The 17,361-nt window shown below is 54.1% G+C and overlaps 1 protein-coding gene across 1 annotated transcript; it reads right to left on the bottom strand.

Moving 5' to 3' along the window:
* Nucleotides 1-1,881: 1,881 nt before the first annotated feature.
* CHGA (chromogranin A) lies at nucleotides 1,882-14,277 on the bottom strand. Its single transcript, XM_030319827.1, has 8 exons — nucleotides 14,076-14,277; nucleotides 13,210-13,256; nucleotides 10,786-10,879; nucleotides 9,934-10,002; nucleotides 7,747-7,842; nucleotides 5,430-5,867; nucleotides 4,230-4,717; nucleotides 1,882-2,038 (listed from the first exon to the last, which is right to left on the bottom strand). The coding sequence occupies exons 1-8, from the start codon at nucleotides 14,119-14,121 to the stop codon at nucleotides 1,955-1,957; spliced, it is 1,362 nt and encodes a 453-aa protein (XP_030175687.1). The 5' UTR covers nucleotides 14,122-14,277; the 3' UTR covers nucleotides 1,882-1,954.
* Nucleotides 14,278-17,361: the final 3,084 nt, after the last annotated feature.

Here is a 17,361-nt window from a genome sequence, read left to right as displayed (position 1 = left end):
GATCGGTCCTCTGCTCGGGCACTCACACTGGCCACTGGCCACACAGCTGGTGAATGGCTTGACTGCTGTCCCTGGCGTCTGCATCTTCCTCTCTGTGCCCTAGAAAATGATTCGCCCGGCAGGAGCCCCGACAGCCCCTCGCCCTCCACGGGCCCTTGCCCCGAGCTAGCGATCTTGAGCTGGGTGCTGGCTGTCCTGAAGGCGCATAGCCAGCTCCTCCACCGAGGCTTACCGCGAGGCAGAGAAGTTTCCAGGCTTCTCCCTCTTCTGTCTGCCTGGCCCCGCCCTGGTGCCCCACACATCTGTCTGCCCTGCCCACGCCTGAGCCTGAGCCTGAGCCTGAAGTGATGTGGCTGAGGCTTCAGGCCAACCACACTCCCATTGTTTCTGCCTTTCACGAGGAAGGGCCTGTGCTTTGCCCATTCTCTCTGCACAGTGCTGCCAATGTGATCTTGGAGTGACACTGCCCACCCCCGACACTGTTCAGAGGAGAGCTGTTCCTTGGTCCCACCTGGGCGCTCTCCCTTCTGGTTCTGACCACCCGGGGGCCTTTTCCACGAATGGTTGCATTTTCCCTTCCCGATTTACCCTGACCCGACGGCTTAGAGGGGCTGTTCCTTTCCCGTAGCCTGCCTGACGTCTTCCTCCAGGGCTGCATGTGGGAGCACACCTCTCCGACACCTGTTGCCTCACAAAAAGCTGTTCCCATAGTGATTTCACCGAGACGGTGGTGGTTCTAGTTCTAGTGACACCTGTGCTTTGCGACAAATGCTCAGGTCTCCGTCCTGTTCACAGGCAACAGGCAACACTTCCCAGAACCCCAGGCTGCCTTGTACTCGATCTGTGCACGTCCGTCCGTACGGTGTTTCTACGAATACACGTACCGTATATAAAATCACCGCTTTTGTAAAAGCCAGGAGACTTTGTCCCTGGGCTCTTTGGATTTGTCTTTACAGTTGTTCTGCGTGGTTATGATAACACAGGTGGCCATCTTTGGGATGGGTTTTTTTTTTTCAGGGACAAGGTGACCCCCTGTTCCTTTGTTAACTTGTCTCGGGAGTGGATGTTTTGATAGCTGACCGCCTAGTGGGATACAGTTTGCTGTTGTGTTTGTTCTTTCTGTAATGGTTGGGGGGTAGAGTGCACCCTTGAAAACGTGTGAAGAAATAAACAATGACTCCAGCTCTTTGGAAGGTGTCCCTCTGTGTATCGGGGGCTGGTTAGCAGCAACAGTGGGCAGCTCCCTCCCCAGCCTCATGGGAAAAGCCTAGCCTTGGCAAGACTGTTCACGTGACTTGTATCATCATCATGGTTTTCTGGTCCAGGCTGCCTGGGCCCTTTGAACCCTCATCACAATCAGATGAGGAAGTAGTATCATCCCCATTTTGCAGATGAAGAAACTGATGTTGAGAGGTGCAAAGTCGCTTGCCTGTAGTCCCATGGCTAAAAAGTAGCTCCAGGGAGCAACTTGAGTTCCCCTTGTCCCTTTGCCCAAATCTAGTCCCTCCCATCCCGCTCTGAGTCAAGAGGGGGAGAAGTTCAAAGAAACCAGAAAGAGCCCAGAGCAGTTTTATTTCTCCTTAGATAAATTTTGTACAGAATATATTACAGTCAGGAGTTCTCAGCTTTCACCAAAGGTCAGAAGTTATTGCAATTGTGCCCAATGGCTCTGACGATGGAAAGGAAACTTCTAGAAAGCTGCCTGTGTCCAGAGAGAAGATAACCGTTTAAAGTCGTGGGGGGTGTGCCTCGCAGAGGGGCGCACTGGGGCTGGAATCGAGAGCAGAAGGGAAGGAGCGAGGGGGCAACAGGGCGGCCTGGGCTTGGGCGGGCTGGGAGCGGCCTCTCTACCAGAAGCAGTGCCCGGGCCGTCTGGCCAGGACCTGCAAAGGGGACAGGAGAGCCAGGACTGCTGGGTGCCTCGGGGCCCTGGCTGGGGGCGCCGGCTGGTGTGTCAGCCCCGGCGCAGTGCCTGCAGCTGGTGGGCCACCTTCTCCAGCTCTGCCTCGATGGCCAACAGGCTTTCCAGCTCCTGGTCCTAGGAGAGAACATCAAGGGTCATTCACATGGAGGGTGCAGTCTGCCGGACTGGTTGTGCCACTGGCTAGCTGTGTGGCCTCAGGTGGCTTTGCCTCTCCCAGCTTTAGGGCTTTCATCCAGATCATGGGGACAGAGATGCCACCCTGCTGGGCCACTCTGAGCATTACTGTGCACAAGAAATGGGCATAGGGGCCTTGACCCCACACCACCCCGGTAGCCTCATCCAGACCTGCCTCCCCCTGAATGGCTCTGGGCAGGCACGTGGAAAATGAAGCCTTCGGTGCTCTTCAGTGTTCCTTAGCTCCTCACCCCAAGGCCTAGACTGTGACAGTGGCCCTGACCGTGAGTCCAGGCTTCCCTGCTTGAGGAGCCATGGGCCTTTGGCACAGGCTTGAGGACGTGAGGGCTTCCCTGCTTCTACCTGCCTAGGGTTGGGCCTGGATCCTCGGTCCCAATCATAGGGGGACCCAGCTCTGGCTGCCAGGGTGGTTCAGGGCAGCAGGGGACCCTTCTGTGACCTCTGCTCTGTGCCCTAGCCTCAGGAAGCTTTCAGGGTCCCCCGAACTGGGGCCGATGCCCACAAGCAGATGCCCTTGGACTTGGAGCAGGAGTCGGGGAAGGCCATGCCCTCACCCTCGGTCTTGACCTGGGAAGGGTAGTCTTGCTGGGGTCCCTGCCAGATGCCAGGCTGTGGAGGGCACCCATTGGGGCCACTTGGAACAGACAGTGGTTGTCATGGAAATAGGGACCTTAAAGCCTTCTGTCTTGGAGTGAGATTCTGTGATGCCGGAACATTTCTAAGAAGACTCTGGAGCTGGGTGGAAGAGGCCTCTGCCCTGTCCTGTCCACAGGACTCTGGGGTCCCCATTTCTGTGCTCTGCAGTCCAGGGCTTTCTCTGCCCGTGGAGAAGGGAGCTGGCAGGCATCTCAGGGTAACTTGCTTGCTCTTTCCAGCTTCTGTGGGTTGGGGAGGGGCAAGCAAAGGTGCCCAGGCTTGTCCTGGTCCAAAGCTAGGGATGGAGGGCAGTCTCCCGGGCACATAGAGAGATGACCTCTCCTAGCTCCTGCTGCCAAGGAATCTTCTCCCTCTAAGGCTGCCAAGACTCTCGTCCCAGCCCAGAGAAAGGTTGGGACCCAAGGAAGGGGCCACATCCTTTTCTGGGTGGGCAGAGAGAACTGGGGCCATGGGTAGATTCCAGTCCCCAGCAGGGCCCTGACTTCGACCTGGACACTGAGGCCTGAACCACGGACCCCTAAGGCCTCCTCTAGCTCTAAGATTGTACTGCCAGCCTGGCAGGGACCCCAACTCCCACTCCTCACCTCTGGGGCTACATCCCAGCATCCCATTGAGCTAACCAGGTATCCCTGAACATGGCCAGGTTTTGAAAGCTCATGTGTGTTCTGACCATAATAATGAGGTGAGCAGAAAGGACTCCTTACCGCCATTTGAGAAATGGGGGAACCAGTGAGGCTCAGAGAAGGGGAGTAAGTAACCTGCCCAAGGTCACACAGCTAGGAAGAGGCAGAACCCAGGTCTCCTGGCACATCCATGCCTCCCTCACCCACTCACCACCAGGCCCCGTGGTCCCACTGGCCTTGCCCTTGCCCCACCGGAGGGAGGCAGGGTCTGAACCTCGGAGGAGGGTGTGCCTGGGCTGCCTGGGGGCCAGGAGAGGACATTGCTGGACCAACCACAGGGATTTCCCAGGAAATCGCAGGGCACCTTCCGTGCCCTCCCAGCTCTTGGGGCCATGGTGCCCTCCTCGGGCCAGTCCCTGCCAGGTCCTTTCCTTTCCAAGTTCCCTCCGTCTAAAGCTCCAGCTTCACCCCTCACTCCTGCTTCACACCCAAACCTGCAGGGGCCCCCTATCACCTCCGGGACAGAGACCCACGAAGTGCCTTCAGGCATTGGCTGAACCACCTCTCCTGCCTCCACGACCCGATCCAGACAGCCCTCTCTTGCCTGCCTGTCCGCCAACTTTACCGGGTGCCCTCTGTGAGCCAGGGTTCACTCGCTTCCCTGCCTGACCCGTCCTCACCCCTGCCCCAGCTCTGCCCCTCTCCCGAGAGCCCCCCGTCCAAGTGCCTCTCCAGCCTCAGACCCAAGGGGACGGTGCGTGTCCCCTCAGGGGGGCAGGGCCCACACTCTGGAGGCCTGGCCTGGGGCCGGCACCCGCCCCCATACCAACCTCCGGTCTGCGGTTGGCACTGCCCTCCTCCTCCTTCTTCTCCTCCGGGTAGCTGCGCACCTGGAGGGGCAGGCCCGCCTCGACGCCGTCCTCCCGGGAGGACGGCCTCCAGCCTCGTCGCAGCTGCAGCCCAGGGCCCCTGAAGTCGTAGGCCCGGGCCCGGAAGGAGAGCTTCATGGAGCTGTCGGGGTCCTCCTCCTCGCCCTCCCCCTCCAGCCGCTTCTCGGCCGTCAGCTCCTTGGCCAGCTGGTCCATCCTGCTCCGTCGCTTGGCATCTTCCCACTCGTTGGACAGCTGCTCCTCCTCCTGCTCCTGCTCCAGCTCCCTGCTCTTCCCGCCCCGGAAGAGGCCTTGAGGGGCCTCTGCCATCTCCTCCTCCTCCTCCTGCCGAGAGTGCTCCCGCACCCCCTTCCCCTCGGGGGGCTGAGCCTCCTCAGCCCCGGTCTTCCTGGCTCCATCCACAGCCAGAGCCTTGGGCCATCCTGGAGCTGGTGGTGGACAAGAGCAGGAAAATGAAGGAGGGCCCGCCGCTTTCCCTGGTCCCTGCCACTCCCCAGGGCCTCTCTGTGGCCATCGCTGGGGCCACAGACCATGCTCAGGGTCCAGCCCAGCCTCTCCACAATAACTGCACTTGGAGGAAGAAGCCATCTTGACACCGTGCTTTGCAAGACCCTCTCAAAGCTCGGAGGGGTGGGCTGGCCAGAGCTTGCCTCTTCTGCGAGCCTTCTCCTCTGAGGAGCCCCCGATCCGGGAGCCACCCAGCTGGGGAGGGAGGAAGGACCCTTACAAGGCCTCATGGGGGGGCCAGGGGCCTCTCCTAAACCCTGGGTGAAGCTGACACTGTCCCTAGACCAGCCTGCTTTTGCCTGTCAGGCTGTCCCTCTGTTCCCGAAGCCCACCCACCCTGCAAAGCCCCTCTGGCCTCCTTGGTTGGAGGGGAGGGGCTGTGTGGACTAGTGGGAGATGCAGGGTTTTGGAGTCAGCCAAACCTGGGTGGTTGGAATCCACTTTTACTACAAATTAGCTGTGTGACCTTGGGCAAATTACTTAACCTCTCTGAGTCTCAGTTTTCCATCTGGAAAATGGAGATACACCTACTTTTCAGGGTTGCTGTGAAGGTGCAATGAAATTATGAATGAGGTCCTCCCTCCCACCATCTGCCTGACACATTTGTTGAGGGGTCTCAGACGTCATACATACTCTCGTCCCTCTGGGTCTCCTTGTAGCCAAGGCTTGGGTGGGGGTTAAATGCTGCGGTGGGGCCTTCTTCTTCGGGGACAGCCTTCTCTCCAGCCTCTGTGTCCTCCTCCACTTCCTCCTCCTCTTCTTGCTTTGCCTGCTGCTCTTGCTCTACACCCAGGCCCTTCTCTCTGTCCACCGGACCCTGGGAGAGGCTCCCTCTGTCCCCCTGGGCCTGTGGGCCTGAGTGTTTCTGGCTGGGAAGGCTGGCTGGGGGGTGGGTGTTGGAGGCTTCCTGCTCCCCTGGGGCCTGGTTGTCTTCCTCGGCCTTGGACCCTTGTTCAGGCTCCGGGGAGGCCTGGGGCCTGGCCCCATCTGTGTCTCCATCATTCTTCTCTGTCTCTTTAGAATCCCCTCTTTTCTCCGCAGCATCCTTGGAGGATGCCTCTTCTGTCACCTCTGCAGAAACAACAAAGTCAGGCCCTGAGGGCCAGGCCACACACGGAGTCTCCCCGAGAGCCCAATTGCAGAACTTAGTCATTGTGTCTTTTTTTTTTTTTTTTCCTGAACAGCAAGCGAAAGTTTATTAGAGTATAAAATTAGAAAGTAAGAATAGTAGGAAAGCTCTCTCTACAGAGAGGGGACATTCGAAAGTGAGTGCCCTAGTCATTGTATCTTTTGGCTTCTAGAAAGTCCAGATCAAGACTTATGACACAATTAGCATTACTTGCTCTGTGTCTGGGTCCGACCTGAGTACAACTGGCATATCTTTCTTCCTTGATAATTCTACTTTCTTTAAAAAAAAAATTTTAATGTTTGTTTTTGAGAGAGAGAGAGAGAGAGAGAGAGAGAGAGAGTGCAAGCGGGAAAGGGGCAGAGAGAGTGGGAGTCACAGAATCTGAAGGGGGCTCCAGGCTCTGAGCTGTCAGCACAGAGCCTGATGTGGGGCTTGAACCCACGGACCATGAGATCATAACCTGAGCCAAAGTCCCACACTCGACCGACTGAGCCACCCAGGTGCCTCTGTAATTCTACCTCTTAAAGCAGGAAGTGATTAAAAAAAAAAAAAGACCTTGAAAGGTCTTAACCTCTGTATAAGAGGCATCATCACTTCCTTCTCCTCTCCGTGTGAGGCTTCTCTGTCTTGATGTCCTGTGAAAGTGCTCAACTATTTGTAGGGTTTCATTAAAAGGCATTTTAGGGCAGCCTGGGTGGCTCAGTCTTTTCAGCGCCTGATTCTGGATTTTGGCTCAGGTCATGATCTCATGGTTCACGAGTTCAAGCCCCGCGTCGGGCTCTTGCACTGACAGTGCAGAGCCTGCTTGGGATTCTCTATCCCTGTCTCTCTCTCTGCCCCTCCTCTGCTCTCTCAGTCTCTCTCTCAAAATAAATAAGCTTTAAAAAAAAAAAAAAGCATTTTCTGCTGGCTGCCTCGAAGATAGGCTTTTACCCGGTAAAAATCCCTCCCTGCACCAGAGTGATTACTATTGAACAAAGCCTCGCCAAGTACGTGCCGCCATTTGACTCCAGGACTCCAGGTGAAAGTGCTCCCATCCCGTTTACAGAAAGTCCTCCCGATCCTCAGAGAGGGTGACCTGTCCATGCTCACAGTCCGTGGGCAGCAGGGTCTTGAATCCAAGTCTCCAGATGCTAAGTACAGGGTGCTCTTTGCCCTGACACATAACTGCCTCCCCCATTAAAGCCTCCAGGTGCCCCAGATGGAAGTCCATGGAGATCCTTGGTCCTAGAAACTGGCCTGCCCACCCACCTATGTGCAAAGAGCAGGCCTTGCGGGGATACTTTGTAGCTGTTTCCGGGGAGGAGGATGAGTACTAGGGCATCACCTTGACCTCAGCCATGATCTCTTTGGACCTTAGAAGCTCTTGTGGCTTCAAGAAAGATGATCCAGGTTCATTCAGTGTTTGAGACCTCCTCTCCTGGGACCCTCCTATGACAGGACTATGCCGAGGCACCACCAAATCCCAGGAGGACAGGTGCCAGGGGCAGGGGTTCTTCTGCAAGGGCTTCTGGGAAGATCCAGAGTTGAGGCTGCCCTCCCACCAGACCAGAGACTTCCTGCCCTGAGCATGAGCCCCTGTGGTGGGCAGGCTTTGCAGTGTCATAGACCCGGATTCGCATCTCGTTATGCTGCTTACCTTGGGCAAGGTACTTAACCCCTCTGGGCCTCACTTTCCCCATTTGTAAAGGGAAGACTGAAATGATAGCTCCTTTACAAGGCCTAAAGGAGGGTCTCCTGACTCCAGGGAGCCCTTGATCTTATAACTACTGTTATGATCTCCTCCGTCCCCAGCCTCCAGCTAGACTGGCCAGCACTGACCTTTCAGCTCTGCCTGGTCATTCTGCTTCTCAAGAGCCTCTGAGAGTCCATCCTCAAGACCGCTGTGTTTCTTCTGATGTGCCCTCTCCTTGGCACCTGGTATGAGAAAAGGAGTGGGAAAAAAAAAAAGAAAAGGAGAAAAAAGTCCCATTTTGCCAAGCCCAGCCCTGGGATATTTGTGAGAACGAAGGCTTCCGTTTCCTTATCTGTAAACTGGACATGTCATGTTCCAAGTCTGCTTAATGAGAGACTGAGGGGGCAAGACCCAGGCGGGGGTGCCCCCCACCGCCCCTTCTCAGCTGGGGCTCATCAGGCAGCCACAGCACCTGTCCACACTCAAGTTTCCCACCTGAGATAAGAACAAGCCCTGCTTGCTGCCTCTTAGAGCAATAAAGACTCAGATGGAACACAGGGTCCCAGGGGTGGGAGCAGAGAGGTAGCTAGGGGACTCTGCAATAGGAGACAGCAGTGACTGCTTGCCCCCTCATGGGGGATCTTGAATCAGGTGAGCCCTGTTCCCCCAGGTCCTGGGGAGAAGGCCAAGCACGTGCTTGAATCCCAGTTCTGCTGCCGTGATCCACACACCCCTCTCCCTGCATGGACCCCAGGCTGCTGCTATTTTCCCCATGCTGGGAATCTCTGGAGTGACCAGAGGCACCGACACAGCGGTTGTGGGCCAGGGAAGGAAGCCCAGATTTGACCCCGGGAAGGCCTTGGTTCACACCTCCTGGCGATTCTTTGCTCTGTGACCTTGGGTAACTCGGTCTATCCAAGACTTGGTTGCTCATCTACAAAACAGGGCTGTTGCTTGGTACACAGAAGTTGTTCTGAGTGCAGAAGAGGGAGTGGATGGATGGATGGTTGGATGGATGGAAGGACAGGTGGACATATAGCTATGTCCCATACTCTTTCAGTAGAAAACAGTAATATATATGTGTATTGGAAACTGTTCATAATGAATACACGCACATATGTGTGTATACAGGTGTTTCAGGACACATTTCCCCATAACAGTCTGTGTTGACACTATATTTAATTATTTAAATGTAGTATCTTAGTCATTCAATATTTAATTTTTAAATTATCATATTGCAATAAAACATTTAATGTTCAGCTAAAAAAAAAAAAAAACCCACCAGGGTCAATGATGATGAAATTAATAAGACAGGCAGTAACTGCCACGGCTCCGTTCGGCACCCACTCTGTCCCAGGCACTCACTTCAGACTCCCAGCAACTATACGAGACAGGTGCTTGCCTTCCATTCTCACACACGTGGCCTGGTCCTCTCCAAAGGCCTCAGAGTGGGGGTCTCCCCAGAGCTGGAGAAGTCTTCATGCCTCCGATCCCACCCCCCACCCGAGACAGAAGCCCAGCCCTCAAGACAGACCCTCACTTCCTTTGGAAGCAGATGCAAGGTTCTCAACTGAGGTCCCATTCCCAGAGAGAGGCACAATGTCAGCGGCCCTGCCCCCAAATAAATGGCCACTTCCCACAGGATGTCAGCTCGGGGCAGATGCAAGGCCAGAACGCATTTTATCTAACTTTCCAGGTTCCTATGAACGCAGGAAGGAACCTGGGGCTGGGCATCTGTGGGATGACATCAGTCTAACCCTCCATCCCAGCATCCTGTCCCAGCTCTGCTTGAATATCCTCAGTGACAAGGGGCTCACTCCCTCACAAAGTCACTCCATTCTCAAGAGTATCAGTGGATTTTCTTAATCTCTAAAGCATGCTGAAAGTCTGGTCTGTGTTTTGGGGGTGAGCAAGACCTTGCTTCCCCCATCAACCCCTTGAGCAGAAGCTCACAAGAGGAAAGGGGCCTGTCCTCTCTTCTGGAGACCAATTTTCTTTTAACAGAGGAAAGGGATTCTCTCTGTAACCTAGTCTTAAAAGTGCCCCCACTGAAATGACTGAACTGCAGAGATGGGGTATTTGGAGAGCTGCGTCTGGTCTTGGTATGTCCTTAACTTACTGTGTGACCTTGGACAAGTCGCTCAACCTCTCTGGGCCTTACTCTCCTTAACTGTATCAATGACAAATTGGACCAGGGCATGAAGGACCCCATCTTCCTACTCTATAACTGGAAGAATCAGAGAGAAATAGGGCATTGCTCAAACTCACACCCTGGTTTTCTCTCAATTACTGGAATTTGCCCAGTAAATTCATATGCAGTGACTGGAAAATACCTTGGAGAGCAAGATCTTGGAGCTCTTTCAGCAAATTCTGATGTCGCAGGATTGAGAGGATCCGTTCATCTGCAATGAAGAGAGTCGTTATGGGTGGTTTCCAGAGAACAGCCGAGAAAGAGATGACTATCGATATTTTCAGCTGAACACAAGGAACTTATTTTGGACACTCAAAACCTGGGCAGCAGCCTTAAGATTGGGTCTTGAGAAGACATTTTTGAAATGGCTTCCTCTCCAAGGTGCCAATTCTTCCTACTACATCAGCAAGGTCAGCCACTGGCCCAGCACCCAGACCTCAGCCAAGAGGTGGCAGGCCCCCAGGTGAGGTAGCTGTCTCTACCCACATCATGTCTTCCAGTATCCATCTCCATGCCTGCTCCACCTGGGCTATCCTTTCCTATCTACTGATTTCCAACCTTTCTCTGAAAGTCCAACCCAATGCTGGACCCATCCAACAGCTGATCAGAACTTGACTGCTTGGTTGGAAAGACTTTGTCCTTCTCAGGCCAGCCCCCACACTTCTTTATTCATCACATACCTATAGATTGTCTATAGGTGTTAGAGGCTGCTCTTGGCTCTGGGGGTCTAGTACACAAAATCTCTATTCACAGGGTGGATGGCCCTGCTTTCATTCTGCCCAGAATTCTGGTTAATTGGGTTCCTATCTGTTCCATCTGCCAGTCTGTAAGTTCCAGAAGCACAGGGGCTGTGACCCCCCTCATCCCTCCAGACCACTCAGACCCTAGCACAGGCCTGCCCAGGGCAGGCACTCGATCAGTGACTGTTGAATTAAGTCACTGAATTCTGCTCAAAGCCACACACCCGGATCCTCACCCCCAGCCTTGCCCGTACCTCCTCGGAGGGTCTCGAAACACTCCTGGCTGACAGGCATGGGGCTGGGCTTGGATAGTGTGTCAGAGATGACCTCAACGATGCACTTCATCACCTGGAAAGAGAGTGGGTGGGGGGAGGGCTGGGGCTGGTTTGTGTATGGGGTTCAGCCCCAGAGGCTCCACAGCAAATTTCTAATGAGAATATAAGGACATTTGCTTTTGTCTTCAGGAGTCAATGGATGCCCGTCTCAGGGGCACAGCTTTGTGTTCTTAGCCAGACAATAACCACAATAAAAGAAAACCCTTATATGGTGTTTGCCATATGCCCGGTGATCTAATCACATAGCCAGCAGGTGTCCCTCTAAGGTACCAAGCGTGTCTCCAAAGAAGGGGAAACTGCTCCTGGGCATGGAGGTATGGCTTGCAGAAGTCCTTGAACCTTGCAGATGCCTCAAAGGGCAACTATCTCCAGGAAGTATTTCTGGACTGCCCAGAGGAGAACAAAGACCTCCCCTGGCTTTACTCTGTCTGGAAACAGGATGTGGATCACTGTCTCCTAACATTCGTGGTGTTGTCACCTGCAAGGAGTGACAGCCTCACAGTCTGGCTCTACATTGGGCCAGGGGATGAATCCTGTGGCCGGATGTGGGCACACATCAGCTACATCGATGCGCCTGCCTGTTCCAGGCCCACGGCAGCCATATCTCCGAAGGTTTTGTCTCAGGCCCAGAAGGGTGCTGTGGATAATCAGGCACCTGGTAAGTGGATATTGGAAGGTAGTGCCAACTGGAGTGCAGTATCCTAGCTGTGTGATCTTGGACATGTGACTTGGCCTCTCTGAGCCTCAATTTTCCCACTTGTAAAATGAGAGTGAGAAGACTTTCCCGCTCCCCTCCCAGGGTGATCAGACACAGATGGAAAAACACTCTATAAAGCATGAAGTGCCCCACACACCAAGAGAGGGATTCGCAACTTTCAACCTGCTTCAGCTGCCTAGAGCAGGGCAGAAAACCAGGAGGTGCCAGACATGCATCAGGCAATGCTGGTGGGGAGTGAGGGGGTGGCAGGCTGTGTCTATGGGCTGCCAAAGCAAGCCATCCAAAAATCCAGGATGGCAAACTGGCAGAGAGGCTCTACAGTAGTCACAGCATCATAGGATGGAATATTTAGGTCTTAACCAGCTGTTATGGTGCTCCTGCCCCAGGCTGCTAGGTGGAGTATGGTGACCGCAGTGTCTCCCATAGAGATCTGGTAGGAAGAGCCCTGAAGTGTGTACCCTGCATGCCCCTGCAACCCCAGACCTCACACTGGGAACGGCAGATAGTCACCAGTCCATGAGGACAGGTTCTGGGACAGAGGAACTGGGCATGGGCCCCAAGAATAATAAAGAGCCTCAAAAGGGAAGCCCTAGGAATAATGGTGCCCATTTACTGAGGACCTGCCATTTGCCAGGCACCTGACATCTATGATTCCCTACTCTCACGACTTCCCTCAAGGGAAATACTACAGATGGGAAAAGTGGAAGCTCAGAGAAGCTCAGGAACTTTACCAAGACCACACAGCTATATAAGAGTGCAAGTAAATTAAATCACTGAATTCTGCCAAGTGAAATACAGGAAATATAATTGAGCAAATAGAGGCTGAAATTGCTTTGCTGTTTTGGGTTTAACCATAACCTCTCTGGAATGGAAGAAAACAGCTCCTGAAAAGGTGAGGAGTAGAAATTTCCCTGAGTCTCAAGTGGGGGTATCTGTGAGCATCAGAAACTGGAAAAATAGCCCCAGCCTAGACATGAATGGATGCCAAATATATACCCAACAGAGTGTCTCGCTGGCTACAGAACTCCCCATTGGTATCTCCTAAGGCCCTTTCCGGGGGGACATGCACCATAGGCCCTAAATGGCCAGCACCCTGGGTACAGAAGCCATGATCAAGAGTCTTCTCATTCTGGCCCTTTGGGAGAGCCAGGGCTTGAGTGCCTGGGGGGTGGGGGTGGGAGGGCAGCTAGCAGAACCTTGGGAGGGGGGGGAAGACCAAAGTGGGAGGCCAGAGCCAGAGAAATGAAGACCATCCTTGCAGGTCTGTGGACAACCACAGCCACAGAGAAGTCCCCCCACCTAACCCAGCAGCTCATGGTAGGCCTGCCAGATGTGGGGTGTTCAAGGCAGTAGGCCTGGCACCTTGGCCCAGCAGCTAAGACACAGGCCCCATCGGCAGCATACCCAGCTCAGATGAAGCTGGGGAAGTCCCCACAGCAGGATGGCAGGGAAATCTAGCAGTCTTTGATATCTTCTTTTGCAAGCTGTCCCCAGGCTCAGCAGCCGCAGTGCTGGCTCTTGGCTTTATGCCAAACTCACTCCTGCAGCTGCCTAAAAACTGGCTGTGAGGCGTCCACTGGGCTTCCTACCCGCCATCCCGGGGGCATCCCCATTCCCCTTCTTACCTCGGTGTCCCCTTTATTCATAGGGCTGTTCACAGGGAGGGCAATGACTGGGGAAAAAAATAGAGAACTGGGGTCACTCCTCTGCTCCAAGGGGAGAGCCCAGTCCTTCCTGACCCAGTTTACAGGGGGCCCATTCATCCCAGTGCTCCCCTCAAAACTGCCCCCACCCAGTGGTTCTGTTTCCTTTCCCTGGCTGCTGCTCCCATGGGTATGACCCCCAGAGGCTACACTGAGCTCCTTAACCCTGCCTTTTGGGAAAGTTCCTGCTCTGGGCGGGGGGGGGGGGGGGGGGGCGGGGGAGAGGACTGGAAGCTAATGCTAGGAAAACAAGGGCAGCGGCTGAGTGGGATTGGGGTGGAGAAGGAAGCGAGGAGAGGAAGACAGACCCCAGAGGAAAAGAGACGGAGGAGGAGGATTGTGAGAGATGATGCGGAGGGGTAGAAGCCAAGGGCAGAAAGATAGAGCAGGAGGGGGGAAGAGAAAGAGAGACGAGAGCGGGAGCCAGCAACGGTTCTCCCATCTCCCCCAATGACCTTGGCCAGCCACGGCACGGAGCCAGAACTGGCCCAGATACAGGCGAGACGTCGAGCCCAGACAAGGGGTAGGGGGCGCCGGGGTGAGGGGGAAGGGTGGGTCCTGCCCCGCGGGGTCAGGAGTCCGGCCCACCAAAGAGTCCGTCCGGTCTACGGGTTTGGGGCCGAGACCGCTGCGGGGTCAGCAGGGAGGCGGTGGCGCTGTCCGCGGTGCTGAAAACTCGCCGGGCCGGAGGGGAGGCACGAGGGGCGCGCGGCGCTGCGCGGAGCCTCGACCTCGGGGCAGGCGGGGGCGCCCAGGACCCTCTCCCACGAGACCCCGCGCTCGCTCACCTTGCCCGGCGCAGAACAGAAGCGCCAGGACAGCGGCGGAGCGCATGGCGAACCCGAGGCGCAGAGCAGTTGGCGGTCTGGGCCCCGGCACCGCAGGCACCCTGGCGAGGGCTGGCTGGACGGGCGGCCTGGGAGCGGGTTGTGGCGGCGCTGGCGCGGATTGGGGGCGGGGGGCGCGGCTTCCCTCTCGGCGTCCGTCTGTCGGCCCACCCACCAGCCTCTGTGCACTGGGCTCTGGTACTGCAAGAATTTATATACCCCCGACCCCGGAAATGACGTCATCGGGACCGCCTCTGCCCCCTTTCCCCACCCCTCCGGGGGGTCCGGCAGCAGCTCGCTCCGCCCTCAGCTTCACGCCTCTGGCTTCTGCTGTCCGCCGCTGGGCTCTCTTGGGTCGAGCTGTGAGACAGTTCTCTGGCTTCCAGGAGGATGGCAAGGGACCTCAGCTGATCCTTCACCCCTCGACGGTTCCACCGACTTGCTGTGGGTCCGTGGGCAAGTCACTCCCAGTCTCTGGGCCGCGTGTTCCTTCAGTGTGTGCTGAGGTGCCTGCCAGCACTAGCGCGCCACTTTATGCTCCTGAGATTCCCACGGCGGGGGCGCGCTTCCCCTGATGCCAGAGTCTGGAGGCTTGCTCCACACTCAGGGCTCCCTCAACTATCTAGCAAGTCCTACAGAGGCCTCCCGACCCCCTTTTTGAGTAAGGCACTCCCCCCCGCCCCCCGACAAACCCGTTTTGTGCCTTCACAATCTGTAATTGTATTATGTATTTATGTATTTGAAAACGTTTGGTCGCCATTGCTTTCTGAGGGCAGCACCTGGCACAGAGTAAACGCATTTAATCGATACCTGTTGAATGTACTGATTGAAAGTTCAAGCCAGGGAAGAATGAGTGAATCCTGGGCTCTGGCCATTGTTGAACAGCTCTCCTGGGGGGTGGTGAGGGAAGAGTGGGGGGGGTAGTTCTAGATATTAAACCAAAACAGGAGCTCTTGTAACTTCTACTCATTAGCCCTAGTTCAGCCCCCTTAGGATCTGCTTCTTGCTGCTGCTAACCCACTGTATATTTGAGAACAGCTCTCACAGTCTCTTTGAGTGTCCTCAAAATCTGGGCGTTTGGGGGCACCTGGGAGGCTCAGCTGGTTAAGCCTCCGACCTCTGCGCAGGTCATGATCTCACGGTTTATGGGTTCCAGCCCCAGGCCGGGCTCTGTGCTGACAGCTCAGAGCCTGGAGCCTGCTTGAGAGTCTGTGTCTCCCTCTCTCTCTGCCCCTCCTCTGCTTGCTCTCTCTCTCTCTCAAAAATAAATATTAAAAACTTTTTTTTAATCTGGGCATTTTGTGTGTCAGATTGGTTTCTTGGTTTGTGTCCCTCTGCCCTGGGGCCACATTGCTGCTCTCAACCTGGATGTCACATTGGAAGCCCTTTGTCACCTGACCCCAATGTCATAGTGAACCTGGTATCTGGGCTACAGTTTGGCATCAGTTGACATTGTCCAGAGCCTCCTTCCTGCGACTCTGCCCACATCTGCTGCTGCTATTTCCTACTTCCTGCCCCACCCCATGTCCACTCCTGCCCCTAAAGGAAAACCTGGCAGGAGCTCAGAGGAGACCGAAATGATCCTTTTCATGTGTTTATTCTTTCATTCAGCCACTATTTGTTTAACACCTACTATGTGCTTAGAACAGCACTCAGCTATTCTCGGTGCTGAGGATACAGCAGTGAGCATAACAGACAAAGGGCTGATTCTTATGGAGTTTACATTCTAAAGGGTGAAGACAGACAATGAATAAGTAAAGAAGTGAAATGCACAGTTGTCAGGTGGAGACAAGTACTACAGACAAAAATGAAGCAGGGAGGGGGATGGGTGTGCTGGGGAGGGGTGGGGATATGTTTTAGACAGGGCGGGTCTGAGAAGTCTTCACCAAGGAAGTGACATTTCAGCAAAGATCTGAAGGTGATGAGGGAGGGGGTTGCAGGTGTCCAGGGGAAGGGGGCCCCAGGTAGAGGCAATGGCAAGAACAAATGTCTGGTGGAAGGAATGTGCCTGGCATGTTCAAGGATTGGCAAGGAGATAGGGTGAAAGGGACTTTGAGAATATAGCTGAATAGTAACACATAGTCCATCCCCAAAACTTGGAAAATGCACAGAAATGCAGGAAAGCACCTGTACTCACACTACCCAGAGATAAGCATCAACAATTTAAAAGTATGTACAGTATTCTATAGTCTTTGTTGAAGCAGCTCCCTTTGTAAAGGGCAGTTCCCAGAAAAAGACTTCAGCTGAGCACAGATAAGTGCATCAGGCCCTTCTGATGTGGGATCATCCTGAGTGTGTTACAAAGGACTGCAACCTGCCTCATCTCCAGAGTCCTATCACACAGACTTACCCAGTCATGAGTATAGCGGTCTACCACAGTTTATTGTATGCCACAATTTGTTTGACAAATAGACAAATAGATTTCCTAGGGCCCCCTGAGTGGCTCAGTCAGTTAAGCATCTCACTCTTGATCTCAACTCATGAGTTCAAGCCCCATGTTGAGCTCTGTGCTAGGCATGAAGCCTACATAAAAAATAAATAAATAAATAAATAAATAAATAAATAAATAAATAAAATAAAATATGAATAGATTTTTTGTTTTTGTTTTTGCTGTTATATATTTCTAAATGTTTATTTGTTTATTTTGAGGGGGGGAGGGACAGAGAGAGGGAGAGAGAGAGAATCTCAAGCAGGCTCTGTGCTGTCAGCTTAGAGCTTGACACAGGGCTCAATCTCACGAATGGTGAGATCAAGACCTGAACTGATATGAAGAGTTGGACACTTAACCAACTGAGCCACCCGGGCACCCCTTGTTTTTGCTATTATAAAGAACAATCTTATAGACAAACCTCTGTGGCATTTGCAATAATTTCTTGTAATGGTAGGTGAATTTCTCAAAGGAAATGGATGTTTTTAAGACACTTGGTATGCATTGCCCAACTGCCGGGAAAGTTGAACCGCTTCCCAAGCTGAGTGGATTTTTCTCAAGGGAAATTTCAGAGCTCCTGCCACCCTTCTAAGGCCCCCAGTTCTCCAGGAGCCTGATCCTGCTTACCCCATGAAGTTGAGCATAACCAACTAGTAAAAATGTCCCCAACGAGGCTTCTAAAATGACATTGCCAGTAATTGACATTTGCACCATGCTTTATAGCTCTTCAAAATGTTCATTGTTGAGCCCTTATGGTGCCCCTAAGCCTAAGGTAGAGTGGAAGTTTTTTGTTTGGGGGGTTTTTTTTAGAGGCTGCTT

This window comes from Lynx canadensis, chromosome B3 (assembly GCF_007474595.2).
Source record: "Lynx canadensis isolate LIC74 chromosome B3, mLynCan4.pri.v2, whole genome shotgun sequence".
Taxonomy (NCBI): domain Eukaryota; kingdom Metazoa; phylum Chordata; class Mammalia; order Carnivora; family Felidae; genus Lynx; species Lynx canadensis.
This window is presented reverse-complemented; position numbering and strand designations above follow the sequence as displayed.